The following is a 12,066-nucleotide window of genomic DNA, read 5'->3' as shown; positions in this document are numbered from 1 at the left end:
GCATGCACCACCGAAAAATTCAAATAGCTACCCTGCCATTCTAGTTGAAAAGAGAGTTGCAGCTCAAACATTGATAGAATTGAAGGCTTCTTGTAACCCTGCTTCCAAATGACCCATAAATTTGGGTGGGCATCAACCCTTTCATTACAAATAAGATCTGTTGAAAACCCAAGCTTATTGAAGAGAAGCTTGGGAAATTTATCCACTGCAATCATTGGCTCCGCAATGCAAATAATATCTGGAGAGGTATCTCAAACAATCTTAGATAAGGTGACATTTGCGGCGACCTTCTTTAGACCATGAACATTCTAGAAGAGAACTTTCATGATCACTTTTTAGATGGAGGTTGGACGGTCCTAGCATTAGATTGTCCCATAGTAGCCACCTGCTTGCCTTTCTTCTTTTGCATTCTGATCCAATCTGCCTGCTCTGCTTGTAGGGCCACAGAGTCAACTCCCTCTCTCATGCTAGCCAACCCTTCTTGATGAAGCGGTTCATCGCTGACAGTGCCACAACCTCCCCTTATGGAGAGTCCTCCATGATTTGCAAATCTTGAGCTCCTGCGCACTGCGTCACTAGCAGTTTGAGGAACTGGGCCAGCAATGTGCCCCATATCAATGCCTTCTGAGTCTAATGGGTTGTGGATATGCTCTTGATCCATAACCGAACCGATCCTGTCCATCTAAGCATCCAAATTGAGAATTATTTCCAGCCGATTATTGCCTTCCATATTAGCATCAAATTCAAAATTAGAATTAGAATTGTGAGTTTTGGAAAGTAGATCCACCTCAACGCCCAAAGGAGAAGGTCTCCTTGATTGGGGCGTTGCATTCTCCGTAGAACTCTCCATATCATCAGATTCCTTGTCGGACTCGCCTTCCATATCTGGAATATTCTCTATGGGATTCTGTCTCTCCCCCATGGCGGTTACACCAGCTCCCTGCATGGCCAATCCACCCCCATGAAGGGTGGACCCATTATTGCAGTTAGCAGAAGCTCCAGCATGACCAGCTTCATCAGCTGCATGCTACTGCAGCCTTCTCAAAGAAGAAAGGGTTGGATGCGCCATGGAGCCCCTAGGTGCTTCATCAGCATATACGGTACTAGGGATTCCTCCATCGTTCTCAGGTCAAGAAGCCTTGGAATTTGTGATCTTCTTGTCCTTGCAATTACCAATGGTATGCCCTAACTTCTTGTAGAATCCATATTTCCCCATAAAATCCTCATAGAGCAGCTGCTGCTTGAACCAGAATAAATTCTTGGTCTCAGGCTGCAACTTGGATTTCTTCAAGCCTCTGAACCCCCATCTCCATCTCAACTAGGACACGAGCGTAGTTCCCGTAAATGACATTTTTGGTTCACTGGTCAAGAGCAATTGGCCATCCCATAGCCCTTGCCATAGTCAATAAGACCTTTTCGTGCCAATATTCCAAAGGCAAATCTGGAAATCACACCCAAACTAGGGCCTTCTTGACTTGCTTTTCATGAATGCTGAAGTCAGGATACCATCTTTGAAAGCAACCCAACTGACCTCTAATCTTCGCAGGGCTTCGCCTCCACATCAGAGCCATATGTCCTTCAAAGTCAAACTAAAAATTCATGAACCCCTTACCCATGGGCACCATCTTCATTTTACCCCTCAGATTCCAAGATTCTCGAGCCTCTCTGTGAACATCATCCAAAGAAAGGAATCAAAAGTTGAGACTGCCAATCAGGGCAAATCTATATTTTTTTAGCCAATCCTTGTATGCATCCTGGGGAATAATCACCTTGGTGGAATTTCCAGCTTGTACTAGCTTAGGGAGGTCATCCACCACCAGTAAAGCTTTTCCTACCACATTGGCATAGGATTTACTTGGGGGTGGAGCCTTAGAAGGTTCCCCTTTGACGAGGGCTCCATCATCAGAACCAACAATGGAGGCAATAGATTCCATCACAATAGAGTTATTAATTTCCTTTTCCCCATCAGCGAAAGCCTAACTTGGAGTCATGGTCGGCTCTAAGGGAGAAAGAGGGTTCCAAAAATCGATTAGCCGGAGTTGTCTTCCCCTGTTCGATGGAAGGCCACCTCCAGGATCATCTCCAGTAGTCAAAATGGACTCCATCATAATAGTCCTATCCTCTCAGAATCCAACATCTCTTGGCATATCCCCACACTCACAATCAACAAGGCTCCATTGAGAGGTGCCACTGCCATATTATGGAAATTGGCTTTACCCTTAGGTCCATAGGAAAGTCCCTCAATGTTATTGGAATTTTGCATTTCAGACTGCCGTGTATCTCATAAAAAGGATGTCCTCCTGTGTCAGTAAAGTGCTCTCCCCTGTCAATATGTTTATCATAAAAACCCTGACTACATCCTTCTTCAATTTTTTAGGTGTCTTTTTTTTTCCCCCTTTTTGTGTCCATACAATCGACATAAAATGGAATTTGGGTCTATCCCATGTGTGTTCTTAGGCTATAGTCCCTCTCACAAGGCCTACCGTTGTTTGAATATTACAACTCAAAGTCTTTACATTGCTTGTCATATGCGTTTCGAAGAGACTAATTTTTCCTTTGATTGACCCTCCATTTTGGGTTTCTCACCACAACCCCTTATTTCTAGTCATCCCTGGGCTTTTGCCCCTGTGTCTATTCCCCCACCTTCACCACCACCTCCATTCCCCCAATTACAAATCCCCCCTCCCCAATCATCTACCTTACCTCCCTTCCCGCCTCCCTCACCCCACAATCTCTACCGATCCAACCCGCAATACCCCTATCATCTCCCGCTCTCTCCCCCTAACCTAAGACTTGCCCTCTTTGTGATCTCTACCATTGCCCCTCTATCACCCCCAACCCCTGCCTCCTCCATCCACTCAACCCTCAACCTCTAACCATACAATGACCTTACGCCCTCACCATCCTGCCTAAGCAAACACCACAACTGTGTCTCCCTGATCTACTAAACCAACTTGTTTTTTCCAAGCTACAAAAGTACCTGAGTGGTTGTCTGCAGTGATGGATGAGTTTAATGTGCTTCTACGCAATGGCATTTGGTCTTTGTTTGCTCAGACATGATCATATGAATTTGGTGAGCTGTAAATGAGTCTAGCGAATCAAAAGAAAGGTTGATGGTTCATTAGAACATTATAAGGCCCGTATGGTGGCCAAACGATTTCATCAACAACAGGGTATTGAATTTAATGAGACATTCAACTCTGTCATTAAGGTCACTAATATTTGAACAATTCTTTCCTTTGTTGTCTCTCAAAGTTGGCGAATTCATCAATTGGATGTGCACAGTGCTTTCTTGTATCGCATTTTAACTGAGGAAGTTTGTATAACCTAACCACAGTGTTTTGAGGATGCAAATCATCCTCATCATATGTATAACTTACATCAGTCCTTATATGGGCTGAAACATGCACGTCGGGCATGGTTCCATTGTCTCTCCACTTTTTTGCTACGAAATGGTTTTATGGCATCTTAAACGAATCCATCCCTCTTTATTTACCATAAAGGGACCTTAACAACTTATGTGCTCATTTATGTTGATGACATTCTAGTCACAAGCAGTCAATCTAGCCATGTCTAGCTATGTGCAGAATTTTCTATTAAGGGTCTACATCCTATGATTTTCTTTCTCAGCATTGAAGCTTTTCCACATTCCAAGGGTCTTTTGTTGTCTCAACAAAGATATATTGGTGATTTCTTACATATGGTATGCATAGATGATTGTAAACCAATTACCACCCCCATTGCCACTAATCTAAAGCTCTCAAATGCAAAGGGTGTGCCTCTACAGGATGGTACCTAATGTCGGTCTATAGTGAGTGCACTTCAATACATTACTCTAATTTGCCTTGATGTGGTTTTTACCGTCAATAGGGCCTGTCAGTTTATGGACGCTCCGACTGAGGAACACTGGACTATGGTAAAATGAATACTTCATTATCTGAAGCATACTCGGTCACATGGTCTCCTCTTTTCCAAGTCTCCCAATCTGCAATTACAAGCTTTTAATGATGTTGTTTGGGTAGGAAACTCTGATGATCAGAAATCAACTAGAGGCTATGCCATTTTTCTAGGGCCAAGCCTTATATTCTGGAACTCGAGAAAACATAAAATAGTGGCTCGATCCTCAACCGAATCAGAGTAAAAAACCTTGGCTGATGTGTCTGTTGAGCTTACGTGGCTTCAATACTTATTTTGAGAGCCTGGGATTCCGAATTCCCGAACTCCTATCTTATGGTGTGACAACATTTGCAACATATCTTTCGACCAATCTAGTATTTCATACACGGATGAAGCACATTGAAATCGATTTTCATTTCATTCGTGATAAGGTTAACATGAAGGAGTTGATTGTCCAGTTTATTTCCACCACTGATCATCTGGCTGATATCATGACCAAGGGTCTATCTGCAACTTGTTTCTTTTTTTTTTTTCACTAAAATTTATTTCATAAAATCAAAATAGGAAGAAACAAATACAACCAAACATCAAACAAGAAAGGAACCACCCACCTTCGGCATTGCCATCAGCAGGAGGAAAGGAAGGGCAATAAGGAAATCTATAATTTGGCCTGCCCTCAGCATCTCTAGAAAGAACATCCCCAATGTGAGGTGGAAAACTCACATCAGCTTCCGAAGTGCCACTCTTTGCCTCATCTCTTTCCAAGAAGTCCGCCACCGAATTCCCTTCTCTGTAATTGTGAGTTATTTTCCAAGTAATTCTTCTCAGGTAAGGCTGGAGATAAATCCACCCTTGTATGGCAAACCATGGGATCTTCCATTGTTGGATCACAGTCACCAGTACACAACAAAACTATGGGCCGGCATACTCATTAGAGTTGCAAATGGGATCTTCCATTGTTGGATCAAAGTTGCGTATCCATCTCTCCAGAGTTGAAACTAGCGACAAGGGCCACCAATACACAACAAAACTATGGGCCGGCATACTCATAATCACCGAGCTCACCAACTCAACTCTTCCTGCTAGGGATAACATCTTGCCCTTCCACCCTGCCAAATGGTCTTTCACTTTGTCCATAATAGGCATCATTGCATCTTTCTTAACTCTACCTTTAAAGGTCCCCACCCCTAGATATCTTGTAGGAAAGGTGCAAAGGGGGGATCCCCAATTCTTCTACTATAGCCCTCTTTCTTTGAGGAGAGACCAAGCCCACAAACAGTTTACTCTTCTCCAGATTGATGCACTGCCCAGAAAATTCCTGGTGCATGTTAAGAAAGTTCTTTAGATGTCTAACATAGCTGAGAGATGCATTGGAAAATATGAAGATGTCATCCGCAACTTGTTTCCAATTCTTAAGTGACAAGCTGAAAATTCGACTAGTCAAATGTCATCTTGAAGGGGTTTATCAACGAACACATAATGGTTTCTCATTTTTGGAAACTCCATATAATTACCTTGCAATTTAAAAATACAATCATGCAATTATCCTCATCCATGTTTACTCTCAATGTATACGGCAAGTGGGTATCTCATTCCTTTGTAAATCATAAAAGCATAGAAAGTCTATATTCTATGTTGTACCTTGGTTGGTAAGTCCAACCATAGCCTTGTATATATATATATATATATATATACAGCATATGTCAATGGAATACATCAAGTAATTCTACCATAAATTATTGTTCTAGCAGTCCATAAAGACTGTTCAGGTTTTTCTCAGACATGAGACATTTGGGCATGACTGTATTACACTATAGGACCTCTGTGGCCCATGGTGGTGTCGTTAGATCATAGATGTGGTATGACTAAAGCTAAATTAAGCACAGTTGGAAGTCATTATTTCAAGCTAAGCAGCTCTAGGTCTATCCTGTGGAATCGAGGGATTAATTTTTTGGTGTTGCAAACTTGCAATTATTAGTGTTAGATAGAGTGCACAATATATAAAGATCCAATTAGAGTCATCGTTTGTTTCCAGGAAAAATCTGTGTAAATGAAAATTTTGCAACTAAAATCAATACGCGGAGCCCAAAAGAACCAAATAAAACATAGTAGTAGTCCAATTCTTATTAATTGATTAAGTGATGATGAAAGGAAACTAAGGGAAATAAATAAGTATTCAAGTAAATTGCATCGATAATACATAAGAGTAATAATAGCTAGATCGAGTTGAGGATGATGGATCATGCCACCGGGGAATGTCTAGTGATTAGTACTGATTAGTTTTGTTGGAGATACTCCTTCTTTTCTTCTTCGTTCATGAAAGAGGTGAGAGGGAAGGACTTGCCGACCCCCATGGGTGTCTTGAAGGTAATCTTGTTTCCATCAATGTGCATCTCCACGATGGGAACCCACAGCATAAGCTGCTTGCTCTTCACGCCCGTCATCTTCTTCATCCTTCCCTTCTCAACATACGCTGTGGTCTCGGCGGCATAGCTGTTCTTGGTGTTGGTTACAACATTGAAGTGCTCATATGCAGCCTTGCATTTCCACCACACGAAGCCAGTGGCTCTCACTCTCCCGCATTCTTCTAACTCTCCTGTGGGAAGAACACCACTAGGGAATCCCAACTCTTTCATCAGCTCTACAGAATATTTATCGCAGGCTTCCTTTCCGCGAACAATTTCTGCTCCTGCTCTCTCATCAGTAGCCATGTTGGATCAACTAATCTGTTGGTCACTCACCACAGCCAAGTGATTGATAGAATGTTTAAAAGAAGATTGGAGGAAGGAACTCTTGCAACCTCTTATTGATACTAAAGAGTAAAACTGTTTGCAATGTGAAGTTCTCAGCAAGCAATGAAAGGCTATTTATAGAAGTATGAAAATGAGAAACATGATAGCTAGAGTCCTTTCAATTATATGTGAGGTGTTAGGGAGGAAATTTCTTATTTAATTTACCGGATCTCCCGTGTGAAGTGTGAACAAAGTCTCCCATGTGGAAATTGGCATACTTAATTAGGTCGCTCAGTCTATTTTTGATGGCCAACAGAACCTTCTAAAGTGAAGTCTTTAAGAGCTGCAGATTGGAATAGAAAGTCTGCTTTTCTTGCCCGTTCATTAAGTATTGGATACTACTCAATTGATGGAGGACGGATGCTGGAGCTAATTCCGAAGCCTAAGAATGTAATTTGGCTTTGGGGGTGTTTTAGAAGACTGTGGATCAGGTTTCTATCAGAACCATTTTTGTACAGTCTGATCCATACAGATGGAATTCATTACAGGGTTTTTCCTTGGGTGAATTTCATCTGTGTGAATCAGGTCCCGTACGAAAATGGTTCTCATACAAGAATCTGAACGGCTTTCGTTTTAGAACTTTGCTTGATATATATATATATATATATTTACGATGTACTAAGATGAAAAACTTTTCTATTAAAGTCTGTAATAATGGTATGGCAGAAGGAATTCTACCCAGTCCCATTTTGCACGCCCAGACACAGTTGGGCGTGAAAATACAGAACTGAGCGTACAGAACTGTGCGTAAAAGGATCCAACTACCCTGCATGCACCGGGGCAGCTGGGTCTTTTCATGCCTAGCTGTATCTAGGCGTGGGAAACGAGGGCTGATAGAGTTCTCTTGCCCTAATGCTATCATGGGGCTTAGGTACCTCTTATTTCTAAGAGCGCAAATCAATAGGTAAAGATACAACAGGCACAATGAGGTGTATGACTTTATAGTTTCCCTTATCTCTTAATAGGAGAATCTTTTCTTTGGAGGAGTGTACCTGCTATGTCTAGAATAAGGGGAGGTAAAATGACCCGCCCAAATGAAAGGTGGACTACCCCGATATGAAACGACCCATGCAGTTGTTGGGCCAGTATGAACCCACAGGATTAGTTAGGCTGAAGGCCTAGATACCCATTGTTACAAAAAAATAAAAATAAAATAAATATTAAAGAAGAAGCAAGAGAGATTCAAAAGAGATGACTCACATGAACAAAGATGGCTAAGGGCCAAGGGGTGTGATTCTCCAAAAGGGTTTTCAACAATCGATGAGAAGAGAAATGGAGAAGAGAATGAGAGCAGGGGTATTGATGTCTTTCCTATCACCCTCGCTCGCTGGCCGTCGAGAACGGAGATGGAGAAGAATGGGTCACTGCGGCAAGGGTACCTCCTATTATTGGTTTATTTGGATAAGGGAAGAAGGAGGACTACAATTTCGATCGACTAGGGTTTCTGATAGAAGACAGACGTCGGGAATCGACATTTGACCCATTTGGGTTTTTATTTTTTTATTTATTTTTTAACCCAAAAGTTCTATTGAGTATGTAATGTATTATATGAGTATTATTCATGTATAATATGGTTATCTTTTAAATATACGAAATAAACAATTTTTTTTGAATTTATATGCCAAATACGATCTTTTGAATTAAACATTCGGATATATACATAATACGTGTATTTACTACCTATGCTCCTTAGTAACCATGTTGGATTGGTCACCACTGCTAAGTGATCAATAAAATGTTAAAAGAGACATTGGAGGAAGCAACTCTTACAACTGCTTATTGATGCTAAAGAGTTGTATTGTTTGTAACTCGAAGTCTAAGAAAGCAATGAATGGCTATTTATAGGAATACGAAAAGAGAAACCTGTGGGGGAGGAAATTTATTATTTAAGCGGGTCTTGGGGTGTGAAGTATGAACAGGTCTCTCATGTGGAAATTGGGATACTTGATTGGTTTGGTTGCTCAGCCCATTTTTGACTGTCAACAGAACCTTCTAAACTAATGGATCCATAGACTCTTGAGCGGCAGATTGGAAAAGGAAGTCATCTTCTTTCATGTCCATTAAATATTGGACAGAGAGTGATAAGATGCTGGAGCTAATTCCAAAGCCTATAAGGAGGTGTTTGGTTCGGTAAATCAAATGGTGTAAGTATTGGATATGAAAATCTTTTGAAAGACATTCTTCTGAATTATGTTTTTTGTTAAAAAATCGTTTGGTTGCCTTAAGGCTGATACATGTTTCTTGCTGGAAAATTGTATGGTTACCCTAAATCTGTGTAGTGATTCTTGCTGTAAAACTGTTTGGTTATCCTAAATCTGTGTAATGGTTCTTACTGTAAAACTGTTTGGTTACCCTAATCCTGTGTAGTAATTCTTCCGATAAAACTGTTTGAATTAAACTGAAGTGCTACATTCTTATGAATTTTTGAAACTAAAATTTGACACGTGATTAACTTTAACTTTTTTATTAAATATTCAACGGTCGGATTTGCAACATCATTCTTTTATATGACAAATAAGAGTCATGAATGATTACAATGTATTTGCAACCATGTATGGTAAGTATAATATTTTTAAAGGAAATAAATAATAAATTGTGTATAGTACATGGCATGTCACCCCATCCAACGGTGAATACACAATTGTGCACCATGCATGGTTGTGAACAAAACATCTTCCCTTATATTTTTTAAGAAAAAGATTACTATAATGTCCTGTATTGATCCCTTTTATACCCTACGTTTATATTTGTAGGTTTACACTTGGATGGTAAACCCTCAAATGAAGCGTGGTGGTATTGGATAAACAAAATATTTGGGTCAAATCATGGACCATAATTTAAAAAACCAGACCACATGTTTAACTGGAAAGATGCCCGATCGCGTTCGAAGCAACGTTTGAACCTATCACTTTAAAAATGGGGAAATCATTTGACCGTTCTTTTTTAATTAAGTAAAAATAACTGTTGAATCAGTTAACTTAAAAATATTAATAAATTAGAAGTGAAAAAGAGGGATAATTTAGGAATATAAAAATAACAAAGAAGTAGAAGATGTAAAAATTCAGAAATAGAGGAGTATAAAAGAAAACTAAGGTAGGGTTACGGTTGTAATTGCCTCAATAGTTTGAGTGTATGAATAAATGTCTAAATAATTGCCTTTCATCTGTTCTCCTCTACAAGTCTTTATATGACTACTAAAATTGTTGTCTAACACTGGTATTCTCCACCAGCATGGTTTCAAGTATCGGTATCGATTGAGACTTATCTTTGATCCTTGATCAATTTAGATCGGTTATTGATATCATTCTAGAGATCAAAAATTAAAAAAATGTATACTTTTAAAAAAAAATCAAGATAAAAAACCGACCGATACTTGATCTGATTTGATCCGAATTGATATTGCCGATACCAAAACCGTTCCTTAAATCTATGCCCACAAGTTAGTTCACTCTCTCTCATAACTCCTCAACCCCACCCCCACCCAAAAACAAAAAAAAAAAAAAAACCCTTCGTGGCAATCAGGAATTTTATTAGATCAAGAAAAAAAAAAGCATAGACAACATCTTAAATGGAGGGTCTCGGCATGATTCCAAGAAATCCCTACTCAAGGATAGAAATCAAGACAACCCAACATCACTGAGAAATAGAAGTACACTCAACATTACGTACACAAATAAAAACAAAAACAAGTAGGAAAAAGAAGGAAAAAGGAGGAGAAAGGAACAATTCATAAATGTCGACAGGAGTATTATCCAACATGGAACTGAATCTTGTTCACTCCACAATTGAGAGATGTGGAGTGATAGCTTACTGATAGCTTGAAAGCCAAAAAAGAGATCGAAGGGTAAGACTACTAGTTTCAGTCATCAGCCTTACTACTGTCCATAAAACACAAAAATAAAACACTGGTTTCAGGATTAGTATGATAACAAAATGGCAATTTTTCAATGCTCAAAAAGACGACTCGTAATGCTAAGGCATGCCACTGCATTTCCAACCCACAAAAAACATCTCAAATCTCAGCTTCCCCAGCCGCCACTAGCCTCGAGTGTCTTCACTTTCTGTATCAAAATAACAAACACATCACAAACAACCTTTAGCTCAGCACTAACAACAAAAAAAATACACAAAATTTATACAGATTAAACTGTCTAGCTAAAAATAAGAGAAATCAAATGCACACTATAATACAATATGGTTTTATTTCCTCTCATCATTTTTAATTTCAGTTCAGAAGTTTTAAAGGTAAAAGGAAGGACAAGAAAAGATGTGGCTCTTGATAGAATGTAATGGTTGAACTGGAGTCCGTAAGATGCTGGGATCCATTCAATTCCAATGACTTACCCTTCTCAACTTCCCTTTTCGTTGCCCGAATTGATTGGAAGGAGACCCAGAAGCTCACATCTTGAAAGCTGATCAAGGGCAAAGTAGTTCAGATTAGTGGAGAGAGGACCAAAGAGAAGGAAAAGAAGAACGACCAGTGGCACCGAATTGAGAGTAGCAGTGGCAAGTTCTTGAGGAGGTTCAGGTTGCATGAGAATGCGAAGATGGATCAGGTGAAGGCTGCTGCTATGTAGAATGGAGTGCTTACTGTTACTGTTCCTAAAGAAGAAGTAAAAAACCAGAGGTCAAAACCATTGAAATCTCTAGCTAGAAAGACACACAACAATTGATTGAAATTATAGTGACAGCTACTGCATTATTGTAACCTTCTGTTTTGGTTTCGTAACATTTGGAGTCATGCGACAATTGATTGATAGAAATTACAGGTAATTGCAATGTAACAATTGTGAGAAAATTTATGATTTCATTTGTATTACAGCAGACTAACAGGAAGACCAAAAAAAAAGTGCATATTCAAAAGTCAAATTGGATGCAGCATAAAAGAAAAATTACTGTTCTAACAAGCACAATTCCAGCAAAAACAATTTGTTTCCTGATATGAAATAACAAACAAATTATTTTCAACAAAAATATTCAACGCAAGGATCCCATGTACCCTCTCTGCTCTGCTAAGATATCCATCAAAATTTATACATATTAAATTGTCTACCTAAAAAACAAGAGAAATCAAATGCACACTAGAAGCTTCTGCAAACACAAGATACATCACCAGAATGTCAAACCCATCACCTCAAATACTAAACAAAATACTGAGAGTATCATCAATAAACAGAACAGAACCAACCCAACAAAAAACAGAACTAGATGAAACAAATGAATTAAATCCTCCACAACATTCTCACATTAGGAAAAAAATCAATGACCAACCGAAAACAAAGAGGAGAAATAAGAAAAGGGTTGCAATAAATTCATGGAAACAATGCACACTAGGAAAGAGGAATGAATATTTTTTTTTTTTTTTTTTTTTTTTTTT

The 12,066-nt window shown here is 39.3% G+C and overlaps 1 protein-coding gene and 1 long non-coding RNA gene across 2 annotated transcripts; both read right to left on the bottom strand.

The window, feature by feature from the left end:
* Window positions 1–6,006: 6,006 nt before the first annotated feature.
* LOC122066981 lies at window positions 6,007–6,751 on the bottom strand. The gene has a single exon (XM_042630821.1). The coding sequence runs from the start codon at window positions 6,606–6,608 to the stop codon at window positions 6,174–6,176; it is 435 nt and encodes a 144-aa protein (XP_042486755.1). The 5' UTR covers window positions 6,609–6,751; the 3' UTR covers window positions 6,007–6,173.
* A 3,672-nt stretch (window positions 6,752–10,423) lies between these two features.
* LOC122066979 lies at window positions 10,424–11,658 on the bottom strand. Its single transcript, XR_006136542.1, has 2 exons — window positions 11,034–11,658; window positions 10,424–10,750 (listed from the first exon to the last, which is right to left on the bottom strand). It is a non-coding gene; the product is annotated as an uncharacterized LOC122066979 (long non-coding RNA).
* Window positions 11,659–12,066: the final 408 nt, after the last annotated feature.

The sequence above is a fragment of the Macadamia integrifolia genome, unplaced genomic scaffold (assembly GCF_013358625.1).
Source record: "Macadamia integrifolia cultivar HAES 741 unplaced genomic scaffold, SCU_Mint_v3 scaffold2649, whole genome shotgun sequence".
Taxonomy (NCBI): Eukaryota; Viridiplantae; Streptophyta; class Magnoliopsida; order Proteales; family Proteaceae; genus Macadamia; species Macadamia integrifolia.
This window is presented reverse-complemented; position numbering and strand designations above follow the sequence as displayed.